General features: G+C 42.2%; 1 protein-coding gene across 1 annotated transcript in view; it reads right to left on the reverse strand.

Moving 5' to 3' along the window:
* KCNN4 (potassium calcium-activated channel subfamily N member 4) overlaps positions 1 to 12,564 on the reverse strand; it is a 66,042-nt gene extending 53,478 nt beyond the window's left edge. The window contains exon 1 of the mRNA XM_070765006.1: positions 11,905 to 12,564. Coding sequence (XP_070621107.1) covers positions 11,905 to 12,105 — 201 coding nt within the window. The 5' untranslated portion in view covers positions 12,106 to 12,564. The remainder of the gene's footprint in view (positions 1 to 11,904) is intronic.
* Between the last annotated feature and the right edge of the window lie 11,569 nt (positions 12,565 to 24,133).

Genomic DNA, 24,133 nt, shown 5'->3' on the forward strand with positions numbered 1-24,133 from the left:
GGACTTCAACTCTCAGAATTCCTTGGCCAGCTTCACTTCACTGGCTGAGGACCTCTGGGAGTTGAAGTCCACAAGTCTTACAGATGCCAAAGTTGGAGACCTTTGCTTCAAGCCACGGGCTTAGTAGATACACCTATTATGGTAAGACTACCTATATGATCCTGGGCATAACCTCCAACTGGCAGGGTGGTTAAGCTGGGTTCATACCTCTGAAAAGTGTTCGGAAACTTCAGATCGTGCAGAACGCGGCCGCGAGAGCCATCGTGGGGCTTCCTAGATTCGCCCACGTTTCTGCAACACTCCGTAGCCTGCATTGTCTGCCAATCAGTTTCTGGTCACAATTCAAAGTGTTGTTTGTGACCTTTAAAGCCCTGCATAGCATTGGACCAGAGTACCTTCGGAACCGCCTGCTACTGCACAAATCCCAGCGGCCGATAAGGTCCCACAGAGTTGGCCTTCTCTGGGTCCCGTCGACCAATGTCGTTTGGCGGGCCCCAGGGGAAGAGCCTTCTCTGTGGCAGCCCCGGCCCTCTGGAATCAACTCCCCCCCGAGATTAGAACTGCCCCCACACTCCTTGTCTTTCGTAAATTACTCAAGACCCATCTATACCGCCAGGCATGGGGGAGTTGAGACACCTTTCCCCCAGACTTTTTTATATTTATGTTTGGGTGTGTATATGTTGTTTGCTTTTTAAAATATGATAGGGTTTTATGTGCTTTTTAATATTAGATTTGTTTTCGCTGGAATATTGCTTTTATTATTGTTGTGAGCCGCCCTGAGTCTTCGGAGAGGGGCGGCATACAAATCTAATAAATTGAATTGAATTGAATTAGGCTAAGCCAAGTTCCTTCACCGGGTTTGAGAAGGTCTTCTGATCGGTTGCGAATACCAAGCAAAAGAGAAACCACCAAAACTCTTTACTCACAAGATGGAAAAAAAAAACACAACAATACGAGAATTCAAAATGTGGATGTGGACGGAAAAGACAAATAGGTGACTCATATGGGTGGTGTTGGGCAATTTAGGAATGCCACACTTCTATGGCGAATTCACAACTGTGGCTGAAGAAAGATAATGCTTCTTTCATGAGATGAGATAAACCAGACAGACAATCACAGGTAATTTACCCTAGCTAATTCCACTTTCTTTTTTCCTGCTTCTATTTTTTTTCTGAGATGCAAAAGAACCCCCACCCTGATATTCACACCTCCACCTCATCCCCAACCTGATACAGTGATACCTCATCTTACAAACACCTCGTCATACAAACTTTTCGAGATACAAGCCCAGGGTTTAAGATTTTTTTGCCTCTTCTTACAAACTATTTTCACTTTACAAACCCACTGCGGCCGCTGGGATGCCCCGCCTCCAGACTTCCATTGCCAGTGAAGCACCCGTTTTTGCGCTGCTGGGATTCCATGAGGCTCCCCTCCATGGGAAACCCCACCTCCGGACTTCCGTATTTTTGTGATGCTGCAGGGGAATCCCAGCAAGGAAATCCCAGCAGTGCAAAAACGGATGCTTCGCTAGCAACAGAAGTCCGGAGGTGGGGTTTCCCAGCGAGGGGAACCTCAGTGAAATCGCAGCATCGCAAAAACACAGAGGTCCAGAGGTGGGGTTTCGAGGCAAAAGGGGTGAATTTGGGGCTCGCACGCATTAATCACTTTTCCATTGATTCCTATGGGAAACATTGTTTCGTCTTACAAACTTTTCACCTTAAGAACCTCGTCCCGGAACCAATTAAGTTTGTAAGACAAGGTATCACTGTATTTTTAATGTGATCGAAGGGGGAAGATGATGAAATAAGCATCTGGAGAAGAAACAGACCAACTCTGTCTCATTTAAAGGTCTTCAAACTTGGCAAATTTAAGAGTTGTGGACATCAACGCTCAGAATTCCCTACCCAGCATAGCTGGCTGGAGAATTTCAGGTCTTCAAACTTGGCAACTTTAAGACTTGTGGACATCAACGCTCAGAATTCCCTACCCAGAATAGCTGACTGGAGAATTTCAGGTCTTCAAACTTGGCAACTTTAAGACTTGTGGACATCAACTCTCAGAATTCTCTACCCAGCATAGCTGGCTGGAGAATTTCAGGTCTTCAAACTTGGCAACTTTAAGACTTGTGGACATCAACTCCCAGAGTTCTCTACCCAGCACAGCTGGCTGGAGAATTTCAGGTCTTCAAACTTGGCAACTTTAAGACTTGTGGACATCAACTCTCAGAATTCTCTACCCAGCATAGCTGGCTGGAGAATTTCAGGTCTTCAAACTTGGCAACTTTAAGACTTATGGACATCAACTCCCAGAATTCTCTACCCAGCATAGCTGGCTGGAGAATTTCAGGTCTTCAAACTTGGCAACTTTAAGACTTGTGGACATCAACTCTCAGAATTCTCTACCCAGCATAGCTGGCTGGAGAATTTCAGGTCTTCAAACTTGGCAACTTTAAGACTTGTGGACATCAACTCCCAGAATTCTCTACCCAGCATAGCTGGCTGGAGAATTTCAGGTCTTCAAACTTGGCAACTTTAAGACTTGTGGACATCAACTCTCAGAATTCTCTACCCAGCATAGCTGGCTGGAGAATTTCAGGTCTTCAAACTTGGCAACTTTAAGACTTGTGGACATCAACTCCCAGAGTTCTCTACCCAGCACAGCTGGCTGGAGAATTTCAGGTCTTCAAACTTGGCAACTTTAAGACTTGTGGACATCAACTCTCAGAATTCTCTACCCAGCACAGCTGGCTGGAGAATTTCAGGTCTTCAAACTTGGCAACTTTAAGACTTATGGACATCAACTCTCAGAATTCTCTACCCAGCACAGCTGGCTGGAGAATTTCAGGTCTTCAAACTTGGCAACTTTAAGACTTATGGACATCAACTCTCAGAATTCTCTACCCAGCACAGCTGGCTGGAGAATTTCAGGTCTTCAAACTTGGCAACTTTAAGACTTATGGACATCAACTCCCAGAATTCTCTACCCAGCATAGTTGGATGGAAAATTTCAGGTCTTCAAACTTGGCAACTTTAAGACTTGTGGACATCAACTCTCAGAATTCTCTACCCAGCACAGCTGGCTGGAGAATTTCAGGTCTTCAAACTTGGCAACTTTAAGACTTATGGACATCAACTCTCAGAATTCTCTACCCAGCACAGCTGGCTGGAGAATTTCAGGTCTTCAAACTTGGCAACTTTAAGACTTATGGACATCAACTCCCAGAATTCTCTACCCAGCATAGTTGGATGGAAAATTTCAGGTCTTCAAACTTGGCAACTTTAAGACTTGTGGACATCAACTCTCAGAATTCTCTACCCAGCACAGCTGGCTGGAGAATTTCAGGTCTTCAAACTTGGCAACTTTAAGACTTATGGACATCAACTCCCAGAATTCTCTACCCAGCATAGCTGGCTGGAGAATTTCAGGTCTTCAAACTTGGCAACTTTAAGACTTGTGGACATCAACGCTCAGAATTCCCTACCCAGAATAGCTGACTGGAGAATTTCAGGTCTTCGAACTTGGCAACTTTAAGACTTGTGGACATCAACTCTCAGAATTCTCTACCCAGCATAGCTGGCTGGAGAATTTCAGGTCTTCAAACTTGGCAACTTTAAGACTTGTGGACATCAACTCCCAGAGTTCTCTACCCAGCACAGCTGGCTGGAGAATTTCAGGTCTTCAAACTTGGCAACTTTAAGACTTGTGGACATCAACTCTCAGAATTCTCTACCCAGCATAGCTGGCTGGAGAATTTCAGGTCTTCAAACTTGGCAACTTTAAGACTTATGGACATCAACTCCCAGAATTCTCTACCCAGCATAGTTGGCTGGAGAATTTCAGGTCTTCAAACTTGGCAACTTTAAGACTTATGGACATCAACTCTCAGAATTCTCTACCCAGTATAGTTGGCTGGAGAATTTCAGGTCTTCAAACTTGGCAACTTTAAGACTTGTGGACATCAACTCCCAGAATTCTCTACCCAGCATAGCTGACTGGAGAATTTCAGGTCTTCAAACTTGGCAACTTTAAGACTTGTGGACATCAACTCCCAGAATTCTCTACCCAGCATAGTTGGCTGGAAAATTTCAGGTCTTCAAACTTGGCAACTTTAAGACTTGTGGACATCAACTCCCAGAATTCTCTACCCAGCACAGCTGGCTGGAGAATTTCAGGTCTTCAAACTTGGCAACTTTAAGACTTTTGGACCTCAACTCCCAGCTATGCTGCTGGAGAATTCTGAGAGTTGAATTTCACAAGTCTTAAAGCTGCCAAGTTTGGGGACCCCGATCTTATTCATGGAGTTCACACAGGTAGTCCTTGATTTACCATAATCAGTTGAGTGACTGTTGGAATTTACAATAGCCTTGAAAAAAATTGATTTATGACTGATTTTCACTCTCGCAGCATCCCTGTGATCACATGATCAAAATTCAGGCGCTCGGCAACTGACATGTACTTATGACTCTTGCAGAATCGTAGAGTCACCTGATCCCTTTTTTGCAACCCTTTGACATGCAAAGTCGATGGAAAAGCCAGATTCACTTAACAACCATATTAATAACTTAACAAGTGCAGTGATTCTTTAACCGCTGTGGCAAGAAACATTGCAAAATGGGGCAAACTCAGTGAAGGCCTTGCTTAGCGAAGAAATTTGGGGCTCCGTCGTGGTTACAAGTTGAGGACTACCCATAGACAAATGAAATGGGCTTTCATCTTTGTCCTAAACTCATCCACTATTTTGGTTTCCTCCCTGACACACCACTCCAAGCACCTGCTGTCATTCTTGGCTCAAAAAAGTTGTCCACTTTTTATCAGGTGAAACACCAATCTGGGTTCATCTTTTACTGGAAAAGAAGTTTGTTTCTTGGGGTTGAGCACAGGGACATGTGCATGATGCACATGGAGGAAAATGCGCATACGTTTCATATCAAAGCGACCCAAACTAATTCCCTCAATGCAAACTGAATCCACTCAGGTACAGAAAAAAAAATTCAAAATAACACCACCAGCAAGGACAATTTTGGGAAGCGAAACTAAGCAATAAATCAGGAAATATCGGTAGAAGAATGACTTATTTCAACAAGGCAGAAATATTGGAGAGTAAATTAACCGCACACTCAGTCAGTGGAAGTGTGGAAATCTGAATGGAATGGAATGGAATGGAATAGAATAGAGTAGAGTAGAGAAGAGAAGAGTAGGGTTGGGTTGGGTTGGGTTGGGTAGGGTTGGGTAGGGTAGGGTAGGGTAGGATAGGATGTAGAGTGGAGTGGAATGGAATGGAATAGAATGTAGAGCAGAGTAGAGTAGAGTAGAGTTGGGTTGGGTAGGGTTGGGTAGGGTAGGGTAGGATAGGATAGGATAGGATAGGATGTAGAGTGGAGTGGAATGGAATGGAATAGAATGTAGAGTAGAGTAGAGTAGAATTCTTTATTAGCCCACTGTGATTGGACACACAAGGAATTTGTCTTAGCTGCATATGTTCTCAGTGTATATAAAAGAAAAGAAAAGTTCAAGAATCTTAAGGTACAATGCTTAATAATAGTCCAGGATGGGTACATATAAGCTATCAAATTATATTAGGAACCAGTCAATATAAATTGTAAGGATACAAGCCATAAAGTTACAGTCATACAGTCATTCGTGAGAGGACATGGGTGATGGGAATGATGAGAAGATTAATAGTAGGGCAGCTTTAGGAAATAGTTTGACAGTGTTGAGGGAATTATCTGTTTAGCAGAGTGATATCATTCGGGGAAAAACTGTTCTTGTGCCTAGTTGTTTTGGTGTGCAGTGCTCTGTTGTTCTGATGTGCAGTGCGAACTTGTTTTTAAGACGGGCAATACTATTAACGAATGTATAATGTGCTGAATGTGCAAATAGCTATCTCATTATTTCCGAGTCGGATGCAGAAAACTGAAAGGCTCTTTCCTAACATCAAAGGTGTAAATGTGTGCTTTGCACGTTTGCTTCAACAACCATAACCAGGCTACATCAGAACGTTAATTTTTGTACACATTTCTGGGGAGCCCCGCAAGTTACTCTCATCTGGTCTTGCACCAGATTAAAAAACTTGGCTTGGAGCAGCTGTCCACAAAGCCATTTCAGAAAAAACTCTACTGGCCCAGATCAGCAAATCCATTTCTGGCCTCTCTTCGGTTTTGAGGGCAAAGCCTTTATAAAGTTTTGCAGCACAGGTGTGCCCTACCTGTTCTAATTGCCCCTTCGTAGACAGGTAGTCCTCAACTTCAACAATTCATTTAGTGCCCATTCAGAGTTACAATGGCCTTCAGAAGTTGTAGGTGCTTCATTAAGAAGAGGGCCTCAGGGGTCGGTCCTCTCCCCCCTACTATTCAATATCTACATGAAACCGCTGGGTGAGATCATCCAAGGGCATGGGGTGAGGTATCATCAGTATGTGGATGATACCCAGTTGTACATCTCCACCCCATGTCCAGTCAACGAAGCAGTGGAAGTGATGTGCCGGTGCCTGGAGGCTGTTGGGGTCTGGATGGGTGTCAACAGACTCAAACTCAACCCTGATAAGACGGAGTGGCTGTGGGTTCTGCCTCCCAAGGACAATTCCATCTGTCCGTCCATAACCCTGGGGGGGGGGAATTATTGACCCCCTCAGAGAGGGTCCGCAACTTTGGCGTCCTCCTCGATCCACAGCTCACATTAGAGAAATATCTTTCAGCTGTGGCAAGGGGGGTGTTTGTCCAGGTTCGCCTGGTGCACCAGTTGCAGCCCTACCTCGACCGGGAGTCACTGCTCACAGTCACTCATGCCCTCGTCACCTCAAGGTTCGACTACTGTAATGCTCTCTACATAGGGGCTACCTTTGAAAAGTGTTCGGAAACTTCAGATCGTGCAGAATGAGGCTGCGATAGCAATCATGGGCTTCCCTAAATATGCCCATGTTACACCAACACTCCGCAGTCTGCATTGGTTGCCGATCAATTTCCGGTCACAATTCAAAGTGTTGGTTATGACCTATAAAGCCCTTCATGGCATCGGACCAGAATATCTTTGGGACCGCCTTCTGCCGCACAAATCCCAGCGACCGGTTAGGTCCCATAGAGTTGGCTTTCCCCGGGTCCCGTCAACTAAACAATGTCGTTTGGTGGGACCCAGGAGAAGAGCCTTCTCTGTGGCAGCCCCGACCCTCTGGAACCAGCTCCCCCCAGATATCAGAGTTGCCCCCACCCTCCTTGCCTTTCGCAAGCTCCTTAAAACCCACCTCTGTCGTCAGGCATGGGGGAATTGATCATGGATAAAGTTGAACGGGTCCAAAGATGGGCTACAAAAATGGGGGAAGGTCTTAAGCAAACGGAGAGGGGCGGCATACAAATCTAATAAATAATAATAATAATAATAATAATAATAATAATAATAATAATAATATAAAAAAACCTATCAGGAAATACTTTATGAACTCAATCTGTAGAGTCTGGAGGACAGAAGGAAAAGGGGGGACATGATCGAAACTTTTAAATACGTTAAAGGGTTAAATAAGGTTCAGGAGAGAAGTGTTTTAATAGGAAAGTGAACACAAGAACAAGAAGGCACAATCTGAGGTTAGTTGGGGGAAAGATCAAAAGCAACATGAGAAAATATTATTTGACTGAAAGAGTAGCAGATGCTTGGAACAAACTTCCAGCAGACGTGGTTGGTAAATCCATAGTAACTGAATTTAAGCATGCCTGGGATTAGATTCATCCTAAAATAAAATACAGGAAATAGTATAAGGGCAGACTAGATGGACCATGAGGTCTTTTTCCGCCGTCAATCTTCTATGTTTCTGTATTTCTAGGATTGGTTACAAATCCCACTTTTCAGGACTATTGTAACTTTAAACGGTCACTAAACGAATGGTTATAAGTGGAGAACGCCCGCTCTATTTTTTTTAAGCCATGTGAAAGCTTCTGGCTGTCAAATTTGGTGACAGGTTTTACAGGGCTGGGCTTGCTACATAGGACGTTCATCAAAAATATTTATTTTGAGCACACAGATTGTGGAGGAGATTGGTTTATTGTTCGAAAGCCGTCCTTTTTTATCGCGTTACAAAAAGAAAATACCCAAAGCAACTTTTCCCTTCTCGCCATGTGCTGCCATCAACTTGATTTAAGGAAACCCTAAATGGTTTCATGTTTCCTTCCACTTTGGAGCGTATAAAAATGTGTTTCTCAGGGCTGGGTGCAAATAGAAAGACGACGCGTGCGAGAGAAATGTGGTGTTTTATTTTTATTCTGTCCCAGCCTTTTTTCGTGGAGCCCGCATCACTTCCTCTCTTTCTTTCTGCCTAACTTAATTCTCCTTTCTCACCCCTCCTGTGAGGTGAACCCTGTTAAGCTCGCTGCACAAACTTTGTTGTAAAGGCGACTAAAAAATCTACCGCGCACCGTGCCCAATTCCGGTGCTATAACCGCAACATTATTACAGGGACCTTCTGCCAGATCGCCACGGATCCTGCTTAAAATAAGGAGCTATATTGGGTAGACAGATGGCACGCTGGCTAATAAAAATGCCGGAGGACAGTTTTGGGACTCCACGGAACTTGTGGGCAGAAGATCTTTAGAATTATTGAGTAATCCGGCTCGTATTTTCTCAACCTCAACAACTTTAAGCTGGGTGGACTTCCACTCTCAGAAATCTCTCCAAAATGTTTAGTTTAGTTTTATTGGATTTATATGCCGCCCCTCTCCGAAAACCCGGGGCGGCTAACAACAATCATGAAAATATACAATAAAATCCAATACTAAAAGCAAATTAAAACCCCTTAATATATAAAAAACCAAACATACATACAAACATACCATGTATACAGTTGTAACAGCCTAGTGGGAGAAAAAAGTCTTAATTCCCCCATGCCTGGCGGCAGAGGTGGGTTTTAAGTAGCTTACGAAAGGCAAGGAGGGTGGGGGCAATTCCAATCTCTGGGGGGAGTTGGTTCCAGAGGGCCGGGGCCGCCACAGAGAAGGCTCTTCTCCTGGGTCCCGCCAAGCGGCATTGTTTAGTTGACGGGACCTGGAGAAGACCCACTCTGTGGGACCTAACTGGCCGCTGGGATTCGTGTGGCAGAAGGCGGTCCCTGATGTAATCTGGGAGTTGAAGTCCACCCAGCTTAAAGTTATTGAGTCTGAGAATCCCAAAAGCAGCTGGACTTCGTTTTTACTTGAAGGTGTTTTGATTCTCGTCCAGGAAGCTTCTTCAGATTCTTCAAACTCCAGTTGACTTTTTGAGAAAGCACCTTCAAAACCGCTATGACCTAGATCAGTGTTTCCCAACCTTGGCAATTTGAAGATATCTGGACTTCAACTCCCAGAATTCCCCAGCCAGCATTCGCTGGCTGGGGAATTCTGGGAGTAGAAGTCCAAATATCTTCAAGTTGCCAAGGTTGGGAAACACTGACCTAGACCATTGAGAATCTCCATAGACATTGTGAAACATTGAAATTTAGCCTTCTATCCTGCTTTTTTTTAATGAACTCAATCTGTATAGTCTGGAGCAGTGTTTTTCAACCAGTGTGCCGTGGCACACTAGTGTGCCGTGAGACATGGTCAGGTGTGCCGCGAAGCTCAGAGGGAAAGAAAGCAAGAAAGAGAAAGCAAGAGAGAAAGAAAGCAAGAGAGAAAGCAAGCAAGAGAGAGAGAGAAAGAAAGCAAGAAAGAGAAAGATCGAGAGAGAGAACAAGAGAGAGAGAAAGAGAAAGAGAACAAGAGAAAGAAAGAGAGATAGAGAAAGAGAGGGAGGGAAGGAGAGAGAGAGAAAGACATAGAGGGAGGAAGGGAGAGAAAGAGGGAGGGAGAAAGAAATAGAGCGAAGGGGAGGAAGAGAGAGAGAGATAATTTTTTTGTCCAAACTTTTTTTTAGCCCCCCCCCCCCCCCCCCCGCTCAATGTGCCCCAGGGTTTCATAAATGTAAAAAATGTGCCGCGGCTCAAAAAAGGTTGAAAATCACTGGTCTGGAGGACAGAAGGGAAAGGGGGGACATAATTGAAACATTTAAATATGTTATTAAAGGGTTAAATAAGGTTCAGGAAGGAAGTGTTTTTAATAGGAAAGTGAACACAAGAACAAGGGGACACAATCTGAGGTTAGTTGAGGGAAAGATCAGAAGCAGCGGGAGAAAATATTATTTGACTGAAAGAGTCGTAGATGCTTGGAACAAACTTCCAACAGATTCTTCAAGGCAAAACTGAACTCCGGTTGCCTTTTTTGAGAAAGCACCTTCAAATCCACTATGATCTAGACCAGTGATTTTCAACCTTTTTTGAGCCGCGGCACATTTTTTACCTTTACAAAATCCTGGGGCACACCCTATGATACAAAATGACACTCTAATGCAGTATATACTTCCCCCTCCCCATCTCTCTTCCCCACCCTCCTTTCCCTCCCGGGATCCAGATCTGGCTGCGAAAGAGATCTAGAAACGCGCCAACCTAAGAACGGGTTGGAAACTTTAAAAAAGATCCGCGATTATGCGCTCCAGTATATAGTTAATAATATAGTTTCTAAATGTATTTATACTCACTTAGTGTGAAACCTGGGCCTGTTTCAATGAACACAAAAGGGATATCCTGGCAGGAATGGTAGATTGGGGGACCCATGTTTAATTTCCCCACGGCACACCTGACCATGTCTCACGGCACACTAGTGTGCCACGGCACACTGGTTGAAAAACACTGACCTAGACAACTGAGAATCTCCATAGACATTGTGAAACACTGAAATTAGCCTTCCATCCTGCTTTTTTTCCGCCTGGATCAAAGAGAATAGCCCTCTTCTGCTATTTTATCCCCGCAACAACCTTGCGAGGGATTTTGGACTGAAAGTTTAACAGGGCTCAAGGAAGCTTCCAAACCAGAGCAAGGACTAATGTCGGGGGATTCCCAGTTCCTAACCCAACCCCTTACCCCATTTCCCCACATGGGATGATCCCAGTGTTTGGAGAAGTCTATAGAAAAAGCATTCCTCGTTCAACATCTGTTTCTTTCATGCAGTCAGCAACTGCATGAAAGTGTGCCTTCCGTCCTCTCTCCTAATGTTTCTCTCTTACTAGTATCGTGTATGTAAACATTATTGTATCTTTGTATACCACCAATACGTACGTGACAAAATAAATAAATAAATAAAATAAAGAAATGAAATAAACCTCATTAATCCCAGCAACTGGTGAGGTCCCACAGAGTCGGCCTTCTCCAGGTCCTGTCAACTAGACAATGTCACTTAGCGGAGCCTAGGGGAAGAGCCTTCTTTGTGGGGGCTCCGGCCCTCTGGAATGAGCTCCCCACCACCACGATTCATACTGCCCCCATACTGCCCCCATCCTCCTCACCTTCTGCAAGAGTCTTGGGGCAATTAGACTCTAGCCCCCTGGTCGATGATTGTTACATATGGCTGTTGTTTGAGTGAGTATGATTGTTTTTTTAAAAAAAAAAATAATAATACTAAGTTTCATAGATTAGTACATTTAGTTTTTTTTTAAATTAATTGGATATAGATTATTATATTGTATTGTTTTTCTTTTTTATGTGTGGTAAGCTGCCCCAGGTCCTCAGAGAGGGGTGGCATATAAATCCAAGGAAGGAAGGAAGGAAGGAAAGAAGGAAAGAAGGAAAGAAAGGAGAAATAAATAAATAAATAAAGAAAGAAAGAAAGAAAGAAAGAAAGAAAGAAGAAACGGAATCTCCTTATTAGAGAAGGTTCCTTGCTAATTTGCCCAAATCTGGCACCACCAACTTTCCAGAAAGCCAAACTTAAAAAACAAAACATACTCTGCACAAGGGGATTTGGGATGAACGCAGGAGCCAAGAATAGACAAACCTGGTTTCCAGGCTGAAGGGAGCCTGAAGAAGGAAGACACGTCCACAGGTGAGCAGCCAAGAGCCGGTGGCCAGTGACTTACCTTGCAGTGGCCGAACCAGACCAGCTCTGTGTGCAGCACCATCAGGAAGATGCCCACAAGGGCCGTCAGCAGCGACCACCCCGCCAGATTCTTCTCTTCCCCCAGCAAGAGTTTCCGCCCCCGGAGGCGACGCAAGTTCTCGCCGGGCTCGGTGGGGATGTGGAGGGCCCGGGTTTCGGACGAGTCCTGTTTGATCTGCATCTCTTGGGCGTGGCCGGGGGCAGGAGAGCGCTTGGTGTCCTGGCCTGGGAGGCAGGGGCTGAAGACCCCTCGGGCCGCCCCCCATCCCTGCCTCTTGAGCAACCAGCAGGCAGCCAGGACGAGGGTGGGGGGAAGGAGGGAGAAAGGAAAGGGAGAAAGGGAGGGAGAAAGGAAAGAAAGAAAGAAAAAGAAAGAGAGAAAAAAGAGAGAGAAAGAAGGAAGGAAAAAAGAAAGAAAGAAAGAAAAGGAAAGATCGGAAAGGAAGGAAAGAAAGAAAGGAAAGTGATAAGAAAGAAAAGTGGAATGCAACGGGACCAGACCAAAGTGGAGACGCGTCCCGAGCAAGTGCGGACTCCGAAGCGCTCCCGGGAGTCCCCGACCCAACCGCTCGCCCAACCAGTCCCGCAGAGCGCCGGAGGAACTGGCTGGTGCTTCGGGCTGGGGCACTTCGTCAGCGGGCGGGGCGAGCGGGCCGGGGCGGGGGCTGCCCAAGGAGGGCCGGCCGAAGGGCGAAAAGGCGAGAGGGGACGGAGCCGAGTGTTTTGGCGGCGCGTCTGGAGACTTCTTGGCCTTTATAGGGGCAGGAAGGTGTGTGTGTGTGTGGCTGGGGACAAAGTTGGGGGGGAGAGAATCAACTTCCCCCTCCCCATCTCTCTCCCCCACCCTCCTTTCCCTCCCGGGATCCAGATCTGGCTGCGAAAGAGATCTAGAAACGCGCCAACCTAAGAACGGGTTGGAAACTTTAAAAAAGGAGATCCGCGATTGTGCGCTCCAATAATGCGTTTAATAAACCAGTCTATGCTTATGAAGATGCGCAGTCCTCCACCTCTTGGTGGTCCCAAAGATGCCCCCAAAGAAGGCAACTTTTTAAAAAAATTAAAAAAGTTTTTTTTAAAAAAACCTTATTTCCCACATCATGTTTATTCAAATATCAATGCTTCAGCAATAGAGTGACCAACGCCTGGAATTCACTACCTAATTCTATTGTTTCTTCCCCCAACCCCAAAATCTTCAACCTTCTATTGTCTACAGTTGACCTCTCTCCTTTTCTAAGAGGTCTGTAAGGGGCGTGCACCATTGTGCCTACTGTCCTATTGTCTTCTTTTATCATTACTTTCTATGTTATGTCTATATAAACTACTATCCTATACTTGATTGACAAATAAATAAATTAAATTAATAAATCATTACATATTTACTGAAAGAGTAGTACAGTGGAACCCCGACATAAGAGCTGCTCTACTTAAGAGCAACTCGAGATAAGAGCTGGGAGGGGAGAGATATTTTTGTTCTACTTACAAGCCCAAATTCGAGATACAAGCGCCAAGGAGCTGTCTCCTGAAGCCAAATGCTAACTTCCGCGTTCGGCTTCAGGAGACAGCTGCGAAGCGGCGCGCGTGTTTTAAAAGGTTGCAGCCGGCCTGGGGGGCTCGGGGGGGTGCTTGCAGCTTTCTTTCTTGCTCTTTTTCTTTCTCTCTTTTACCTTCCCTTCCTCTATTTCTTCTTTTCTTTCTCCTTCCCACCTTCTTCCCTCCCTCCCTCCCTTCACTCATTCCTCTCTTACTCTCCCCTTTCATAAGTTTCCTCGCTTCCTTCCTCTGTTCCTGTCCCTTCCCTCTTTCTTTCCTTCCTTCCCACCCTCCGTCCATTCATTCACCCATTCCTCTCTTGATCGCTTAAAGCCGGTCCCTGGTGCAAAAAGGGTTGGGGACCTCTGTGCTACAGGATTGGGTGGCAGAGAAGTTGAACATATGTAAATTTAAAAGTTTAAGAAAGTTTACAAGTTAAGTGAAAGAAACTTCATTATTCATTTATATGTACATGTACATTTCTTCATTAAAAACATGTCTTTCTGCATAATTTAGACTAACTTTGTGAGTTTTTTGAGGGCTGGAACCAATTAAAATTATTTACATTAATTCCTATGGGGAAAAGTCGTTCGAGATAAGAGCTGCTCGACTTAAGAGCCCAGGTCCGGAACGAATTAAACTCGTATCTCGAGGTACCACTGTAGATCCTTGGAACAAACTTCCAGCAGACGTGGTTGGTAAATCCACAGTCACTGAATTTAAACATGCCTGGGATAAACATATATGCACCCTAAGATAAAACACAGGAAATAGTATAAGGGCAGACTAGATGGACCAGGAGGTCTTTTTCTGCCGTCAGACTTCTATGTTTCTATGTTTCTATTTCTTGCGTAATCTTTTATCTTTATCTTTAATGACACCCCCGTGCTGTTAATAAATCATCAGTCTGTTTTCCATTTTCTCTTTCTCTAAACTAAATCTTTCTTGGTTTTCTCTGAAGACGTTTCGCTTCCCCCTCCCCAGAAGCTTCTTCGACTCTGACGGGGATAGTGAGGATCAAAGAGGATCAATCCTTTCATTCCATCAGAGCTGAAAGAAGCTTCTCAGAGAGGAAGTGAAACGTCTTCAAAGTAAAACAAGAAAACCCAGTTGCTTTCTTGAGAAAGGGAGGGGATACAGTGTTCCCTCGATTTTCGCGGGGGATGCGTTCCGAGACCGCCCGCGAAAGTCGAATTTCCGCGAAGTAGAGATGCAGAAGTAAATACACTATTTTTGGCTATGAACAGTATCACAAGCCTTCCCTTTACACTTTAAACCCCTAAACTGCAATTTCTCATTCCCTTAGCAACCATTTAGATTATTACTCACTATGTTTATTTATTAAAGTTTATTTAAAAAAATATTTATTAAAGGTGGACAAAAGTTTGGTGATGACGTATGACGTCATCGAGCGGGAAAAACCGTGGTATAGGGGGAAAAACAGCAAAGTATTTTTTTAATTAATATTTTTGAAAAACCGTGGTATAGCCGTTTCGCGAAGTTCGAACCCGCGAAAATCGAGGGACCACTGTATACAAGAAAAGAAAAGTAAGAGGGTCGGACTGATGTTGATTGACGTAAGGGCAGAATAAGATGTGGATTTTTGAACGATTGATAAGAATGTGAAATTATGAATGTTATTTTTAATACACTGCTCAAAAACGTAAAGGGAACACTTAAACAACAGAATATAACTCCAAGTAAATCAAACTTCTGTGAAATCAAACTGTCCACCTAGGAAGCAACACTGATTGACAATCAATTTCACATGCTGTTGTGCAAATGGAATAGTTCAATGAGAAATATTTCATTCATTCAGATCTAGGGTGTGTTATTTGAGTGTTCCCTTTATTTTTTTTTGAGGAGTGTACTGTATTTTTAAGGTATATACACATTAATTTGTATGTGATGTAGTGGAGAATTCTTTAAAAAAAAATTCTGAATAAAAGAAAGAAAGACCAATTGCCTTTTTTGGGGTGGGGTGGGGAGCACCTTTGGGATTTAAACCATGTTATAAACCTCCCGGCTGCCAGCACAGAGCAAGTGAAGGGTTTTGGGGGTGGGGTTTCAGCTGTATAGCCAGGTACATTTGACGAGCACATTGTCACCTCTGAAGGCAATCTGGTAGGATCTTCAAGAACGATGCTCTTCAGTGGTAATAGCCTTTCATTGCTCTTCAGGAGCCACCAGTTTGTTGTGGTTAGCTCTGGCCCAGCTCCTGCCCCAAGGACTGTGGATGTGGAGGAGACATCCACATGCTGCAGGCCTGTTTTGCCCCCGGTGGAATCTGATGCTGAAGGCTCCTCTGACCAAGAAGACATGAGTGACAGGGAGGAGGAGAGTGGGGCAGACAGCTCAGAAGGAGATCAATTATCTAGCTCCTCCTTGGATTAGGAACAAGGGTTAATGATACAGCCACGCATGCAGAGAGTGATGCATAGGCAACAACAACTGAGAGATTATTATCAAAGAAAACGAGGCCACCTGTGGTTGGGTGGGGCTGTGGTCATTAGTGAGGCTGCTATAAATAGCAGCCCATGGGTTTGGCCATTGTGGAGGATTATCTGATCCTTGTGTTTCGTGACTGCTTTACTGACTTTGACCTTTTGTGTGCTGATTTTTCCCCGCTTTGAAACTAAACCAGAGCAAACTGTGTTTCACTTTGTGAAAGAAGAAGGACTGTGAATTGCCTCACAGCTGCAAGCTAAGTATCACAGAACTGATAAGGGACTTGTACCAATTACCAGTTTGTTTGGAGACCAGTGCTCTTTGCTATCCCAAAAGAGGGCTTGGTTTAAGTGAATTTTCATTTATAAAGAACATTGTTTTGAATTTTCAAACGTGTGTGTGTCTGAAATTTGTACCTGTGAATTTTTGGGAGGAGTGTACCAGGGAGCCCGACAGAACACAGTTCAAGATTTGGTCCCCAAAACAGTCAAAATGGCCATGCCAAAGTTGTGTGCGATCAAAGCCCTGTCCTTTTTACTGTGTGCAATGCTATTTTGAATTTTTTTTTAATCCCGCACTAGAGATGTCAATTCAGTGTTCAATTCAGAGTAGAGCTGGAAGGGACCTTCGAGGTCTTCTAGTCCAGCCCCCTTCTCAAGCAGAAAACTCTATTACCATTTTGGACAAAGAGCTGTCCAGTGTCTTGTTAAAAACCTCCAGTAATGAAGCACTCACAACTTCTGGTGGCAAGCCGTTCCACTGATTAATTGTCCTCGCTGTTAGGAAGTTTCTCCTTAATTCCAGGCTGCTTCTCTCCTGGTTTAGTTTCCATCTATTGTTTCTTGCCCTGCCTTCTGGTGCTTTGGAGAATAAGTTGGCTCCCTTCTTTGTGGCAGCCCCTCAACTACTGGAATGCTGCTATCCTGTCACCCCTAATCATTCTCAAGATCCTGACAAAGAGCCAGGGTGGCGCAGCAGGTAGAGTGCTGTACTGCAGGCCACTGAAGCTGACTGAAGATCTGTAGGTCAGCGGTTCAAATCTCATCACCGGCTCAAGGTTGACTCAGCCTTCCATCCTTCCGAGGTGGGTAAAATGAGGACCCGGATTGTAGGGGCAATAGGCTGGCTCTGTTTAAAAAAAGTGCTATTGCTAACATGTTGTAAGCTGCCCTGAGTCTAAGGAGAAGGGCGGCATAAAAATCGAATAAATAAATAAATAAGTAAACATTGGACTTTAGACTTGTGAAGCAGCAAGAAGGAAAACAGTGTTTTTGAGTATGTCAAGTGGCCCCGAGTCACTCAATCTGTAAAACGGGCGTCATAAAAATTGAAAAAAAGTAACATAGAATGCTTTCCTTTGAATGCCGCATAGCTCTTTGGGGTAGAACACAAGTATTTCCTGTATTTACACTGAAAAGAATTTCAGGCTGTGAATCATTTATCACACCTTGGAAAAATGGGCTCTTTGTTGCGTCTCACTGCAGACCCACCCAGATTTGCCTGTGATGCCTCAATAGATTACAGGTAGATTTCTCTAAGCATCCTCCTTATCCAGCCACAGAGAAGCTTCCTGCTTTGTAGGATTAAAAGGGAATAAGATGAGACAATGGCAGAATTCATCTACCTTTTGGCCTGCCGTGCTTGTTAAAATACCATCTCCCCAAAGACCCAAAAGTGCTTTCTCACGAGGCAACTGTTTTTCTCTGAAGATGTTTCACTTCTCGTCCAAGAAGATGAAGAGGCAAATGTCTTCAAAGAAAAAAAAAAACAATGAGTCCAGATGCCTCTTGAAAAAAGCACCTTTGGGACAACTATGACCGGGAGGATTGAGAATCTCCACAGACATCTCCCAAAAGTGTTTGCTTGACAAAGAATAGAATTGAATAAAATAGAATACGGAATGGAATAGAAATAGAATGGAATGGAATAGAATATACAATGGAATAGAATTTAGAATAGAATAGAATAGAATGGAATGGAATGGAATATAGAATATAGAATGGAATGGAATGGAATATACAATGGAATAGAATATAGAATAGAATAGAATAGAATATAGAATGGAATGGAATGGAGTGGAATATACAATGGAATAGAATATAGAATAGAATAGAATATAGAATGGAATGGAATGGAATAGAATATAGAATGGAATAGAATATAGAATAGAATAGAATATAGAATGGAATGGAATAGAATATAGAATGGAATAGAATATATAATAGAATAGAATAGAATATAGAATGGAATGGAATAGAATATACAATGGAATAGAATATAGAATAGAATAGAATAGAATATAGAATGGAATGGAATAGAATATAGAATGAAATGGAATGGAATAGAATATACAATGGAATAGAATGTAGAATACAATAGAATAGAACAGAATATAATAGAATATAGAATGGAATGGACTAGAATATACAATGGAATAGAATATAGAATAGAATAGAATATAGAATGGAATGGAATAGAATATACAATGGAATGGAATAGAATGGAATAGAAAATAGAATAGAATATAGAATGGAATGGAATAGAATATGGAATGGAATAGAATATACGATGGAATGGAATAGAATAGAATAGAAAATAGAATATGTAGTATATTTCTTGAATGGGAGAGAGCCAATGGGAGACAGCCAAAACAAATGGATGCGGTTGTTTTGGGAATGAAATTCACTGACAACCAAAAACATAAAAGAGCCCAACATTTCATAATGTTTTGCTGTGTGGATCTGAGAAGTTCCAATTCTCTGGCCTAAGTCAAAGAATTTCTTCTTGGGGGCAAGAAGATGCTAAATCAGAGCTGGTTTGGTGCTGGCTTAGAAGTTGTGAGTTCAAGTCCCCGATTTAGGCATGAAAGCCATCTGGGCTATCCATTCTCTCTCAACCTGACCTACCTCACAGGGTTGTTGCTGGGGGTGGGGGCACAAAAAGGAGGAGGGAGAAGGAGTATTATGCATGTTTGCCACCTTGGGCTAGTTATAAAAAGACATAAAGGTGGAATAGAAATTTAAAAAAATAGAATAAACTCAGGAGGGCAATGGCTTCTGTTGGTTAGTTGATTTGGAGGCAGAAAGGAAATTTAGAACAGGGGAGATAATGAAATGGCAGATTGTAGGGTAATCTAGAACCTCTGATGGGCAAATGCTCCAACGTAATCTGTCAGGAGTTTTTAGAGTTGCAATACCAAAAGCAGAAGAGTTGATTTTTAAAAAAAAAAAAAAGCAATAATGATTACAAAACATCAGAGATCAGCAATTATGAAGTTCTCAAAAGTCGGAACTTCCCTGAAGTGCCTATCTTCCACCAACCACTAGTCATTTCTAATTTCCCCAGCCTTTAAAGGGAAACAAAGCCTCTAATTAAACAGAAAACAATGTTTGACCACATTCACCCAGAGAGAGAGAAAGAGGGGGGGGGAGAAAAAAGAGAGAGGAGAGAGAAAGAGAAAGAAGGAAAGAAAGAAAGAGAGGGGGAGAGAGAAAGAGAGAGAGAAAGAAAGAGAGAGAAAGAGGGAGAGGGAGAGAGAAAAAGAGAGACAGAGAGAAAGAGAGAAAGAGACAGAGAGAGAGAAAGAGAGAGACAGAGGGAGAGAGAAAGAGAGAGACAGAGAGAAAGAGACAGAGAGAAAGAGAGAGAGAGGGAGAGAGAAAGAAAGAAAGAGAAAGAGACAGAGGGAGAGAAAGAGACAGAGAAAGAGAGAGAGAGAGGGAGAGAGAAAGAAAGAGAGAGAAAGAGACACAGAGAGAGAAAGAGAGAGAAAGAGAGAGAGAGAAAGAGAGAGGGAGAGAGAAAGAAAGAAAGAGAAAGAGACACAGAGAGAGAAAGAGAGAGAAAGAGAGAGAGAGAAAAAGAGAGAGGGAGAGAGAAAGAAAGAAAGAGAAAGAGAGAGAGAGACCTATTGGGAAGGTTTTAATTTGGATCTCTTCTACAGAGTTCTACAGAGCACAGGATGGGCTTGATGATCTCAAGAGGGCCTTCCGATTTAAGGATGCCATGTGGAAGACATAGATTCATAAGCTGGGATGCAACAGACAAACAGATAAAGGAATTAGGCTTCTCTTGTGGAATGGCTTTTTAATCCATTTTCATGATTTCTGAAGCAAGGAAGACACATCTGCGTTCAGATGAAACTCTGTTAGTACATAAAAAATGGAGCTTTGACCCGCTTTCCCAAGGTTTTTATTTGATTTATTTGACCATATCCTGTGGGCACACTTCTCCTTCGGTAGAGGAAAGGAGTGGAAAGGCTGGTATTTATAATCCTAGCCAGAAACGACCCAGCTCTTGCCGTAAAGATCTACCCACCAATGAGTCAAGAAACCCTGTTTAGCTACGAGCTATTTATTAATGAAGAGTAATTCCTCCAAGACATGGGAAGTGTGTCCCAGGCTTTGGCTCGGCTGTTAATCATCTAGGGGATGACAGCTCTCCAGAATGAATCATTGCTATTTGGAAGAAGAAGTGAGAGACGAAGGAAGAAGAGGCAGCAGATTGAATGACATCTCTTTTGCAAGTTCACACACACACTTGTCACTCGCAGAAGGTTCAGGTTTTCTCTACACCCCTTGAGGACTCTCAGGTAGCACCTGGAAGGAGCAAAAAGGTGTGAATTCTGGGAGGAGATGGATGGATGGATGGGTGGATAGATGGATGGATAGAGATGGACAGATAGTTGAGATAAACAATAGATAGAAAGACGGATGGATGGATTAGAAAGAGAGAGAGAGGTGATGGATGGATGGATGGATAGATGAGAAAGAGAGAGAGATGATAGATAGATAAATAGATAGATGATAGATAGATAGATAGATAGATAGATAGATAGATAGATAGATAGATAATGAATGGATAGGTAGGTAGGTAGGTAGGTAGATAGATAGATAGATAGATAGATAGATAGATAGATAGACAGACAGACAGACAGACAGACAGACAGACAGACAGACAGATATGGTAGATGAGAGAAAGAGAGAGAAAGAAAGAAAGAGGGATCAATAGATAGATTGATAGATAGAAAACAGACAGACAGATAGATAGATAAATAGATATGATAGATGAGAGAAAGAGAGAGAAAAAAAGGGGATCAATAGATGACAGACAGATGATACATAGATTATTAAATAGATAGAGATAATAGAGATTGAGGTAGTGATAATAGATATTAGTGATAATAAAGATTGAGTTGTATGCAGCAAAATTGCATTTTAATGTATGTAGATTAGGGTACATTCAGAGTGTCAATAAAATTTATTCTGTTCTGTCCTGTTCCTGTCCTGTTCCTGTCCTGTTCCTGTCTGTTCTGTTCCTGTTCTGTTCCTGTTCCGTTCCTGTTCTGTCCTGTTTTGTTCTACTCTACTCTACTCTACTCTACTCTACTGTTATTGTTTTTTTTTATTATTATTATTATTATTATATTATTATTATTATTATTATTATTATTATTATTATTACTATTATTATATAAAATAAATAAACGGTCATTTCTCTTAACCGGCTAGATCTGTTCTTGCACAGCTGGAAAGATCTCCTGCTTGAGCAAAGGAATGGGAGACCTCCAAGATCCCTTCCAACACTTCTGTTATTTCGTTAAGAATGCAGTAGAAGCCCGTGTTGTTCATTAGCATTGCGGTGGGGATTTCAGAGGGTTTTCTGATTTCCTGCAGTGGCAAAACATCACCCAGTGCTGTAGCCAAGATTACTAAGTCACTGCATAATGATATTTAAGACACTCTTACCCATGCTTTCACTCCACCCAAACCAAGCCAGTGCTGGGCGTTGGCTCGATTCTGACTCAGTGGGTTTGGGGCCATCCCATGAGTCAGCAGTCAAATATCCCGGAGGATGGGATATTTATTTCCCACCCACCCTTTGAAGGTATCCCAGGGAGATCATGGCCATGTACCCAAGGTCATCTCCTGCTGACGGTCAGTGAACATAAGTGGTTTGAAAATGACAGAGACAAATTGCAATCAGGCTTTCTGGAAATGTAAGAAAGAGCAGGGCACCTTCAAGCCAAAAAATACTGGAGGAAACACCATGGATGGTTGCAAGAAACTACCACTGAATTTATTTATTTATTTATTCATTCATTCATTCATTCATTCATTCATTCATTCATTCATTCATTCATTCATTCATTTAGTCCAATACGCAATGAGGGTTTTAGTGGGTATATATCTATATACACATAGTAAAATACATGATGAAGGTTAAAAAATAGATACTCATAGTAAAATATATTTAAGAGATAATAGAAAAGAAGGTATAGGAATAGAACATATCAATGAAAGAATAGAAGAAGAGATATAGGAATAGAAGAAAGGTATAGGAGATATAGGAGAGCAATAGGACAGGGGACGGAAGGCACTCTAGTGCACTTATACTCGCCCCTTACTGACCTCTTAGGAATCTGGATAGGTCAACCGTGGATAATCTAAGGGTACCCAATATTTGTTCCTGTTAGGTATCATAAGAAAAAACATACCCAAGAAATATTAAATGCACATTGTAACAGCAGCAAGAATCACATATGCACAAAAATGGAAAGGCTCAAAGACACCAGGAGACAAAGAATTTTTTAAAAAAAATATACGAGTGCGCAGAGATGGAATTGAATAACAAAAAGGATTCAAATTAGTATTCTATCTGGATTAAATGGTATAGATGGATACAAAAAAGGAAAGCTAACCCACAATGAGAAATGGAGTATGATACAAAACTATTAATTTTTTTTTCTTTTTACACTTTTTAATGTAACACTGTTATTTTAGATTGTAATTATTAGATTTGTTACCATGTATTGTTTTTATCACTGTTGTGAGCCACCCCAAGTCTACGGAGAAGGGCGGCATACAAATCTAATTAATAATAATAATCATAATAATAATAATAATAATGTATAAATGTGTAATATATTCACATAAATGTTGAAATATAGATGTTGACCTACTTGAAAACACTAAGAATTGTATTTGTATTCATGTTTGTTCATATGTTGCTTTTATGTCTTTTCCCCCCTTTTCTGTAATGGCTTTTAAAAATATAAACAGTATTTTTAAAAATAACATTTTAAAAAAGAAAATGACAGGGGAGAGAAAACCAAGGTGTGGGAATTTGGCTGAAGCAGGCTGAGGTTTCCACTAGATTCAGCAGTTGCTTGTGGGATCGAGTGACTGCCCTCCAGAAGGAAAACTATATTTTGGCCTCTAATGGCAGCATACAAGATCAAAGGCCAGTGGGATCAATATTCTTGTCGCGGTGGGGAGAACACAGCTTTGTGGACGACATAATTTTGAGCCCTCTCTCGGTCCACCCACGGACTCTTTGAAGAAACTGTTCTCACGTAACAAATTACCCTACTCCTCCAGACTTCAAATACTAAATCTAGAAAATGTACAGCTACGTCGTCTCCGAACTGATTTAACTGTTGTTCATAAAATCATACATCATAATGTACTCCCTTTTAGCGACTACTTCACCTTTAACAACAACTACACAAGAGCACGTAATAGATACAAACTGAATGTAAATCGCTCCAAACTTGACTGCAGAAAATACGATTTCAGTAATAGAGTGGTCACCGCCTGGAACTCATTACCTGTCTCTGTTGTTGCTTCCCCCAACCCCAAAATCTTCAACCTTACATTATCTACAATTGACCTCTCCCCTTTTCTAAGAGGTCTGTAAGGGGTGTGCATAAGTGCACTTATGTGCCTAATGTCCCTGTCCTACTGTCTTATTATCCTTTCTATTACTACGTTCTACTTATGTTATGTTAATATGTCCTATAATACTATACTTGTTTGACAAATAAATAAATTAAAATAAATAAAATAGCCAAGGTCCACTTGCAGACTCAAGATCGGGGTGTGTTGTGGTTAGCTCTGGCCCAGCTCCTGCCCTAAGGACTGTATAATACTATACTTGTTTGACAAATAAATAAATAAAATAAATAGGATCACTATCTCGGTGAATATGGGGAAAATTATACAAATGGGTAGAGGGAAAAAAACGGAAATAAAATAACCAGACAAAATAAAAGAGGACAATGTGGAAAAGGCAACGTAAAAACAACTTCATTCCAAAATGTAAACGTTACCGTAAACTTTTTGTATGGTTTATGGTATGATGTGTCTACTTTTTGTATGTGTTTGTTTATGCTTTATGTTTCAAATACTGTAATTCAATAATGTTTTTGTGTTTTTTAAAAAAAAGAATAT

This window comes from Erythrolamprus reginae, chromosome 11 (assembly GCF_031021105.1).
Source record: "Erythrolamprus reginae isolate rEryReg1 chromosome 11, rEryReg1.hap1, whole genome shotgun sequence".
Taxonomy (NCBI): Eukaryota; Metazoa; Chordata; class Lepidosauria; order Squamata; family Dipsadidae; genus Erythrolamprus; species Erythrolamprus reginae.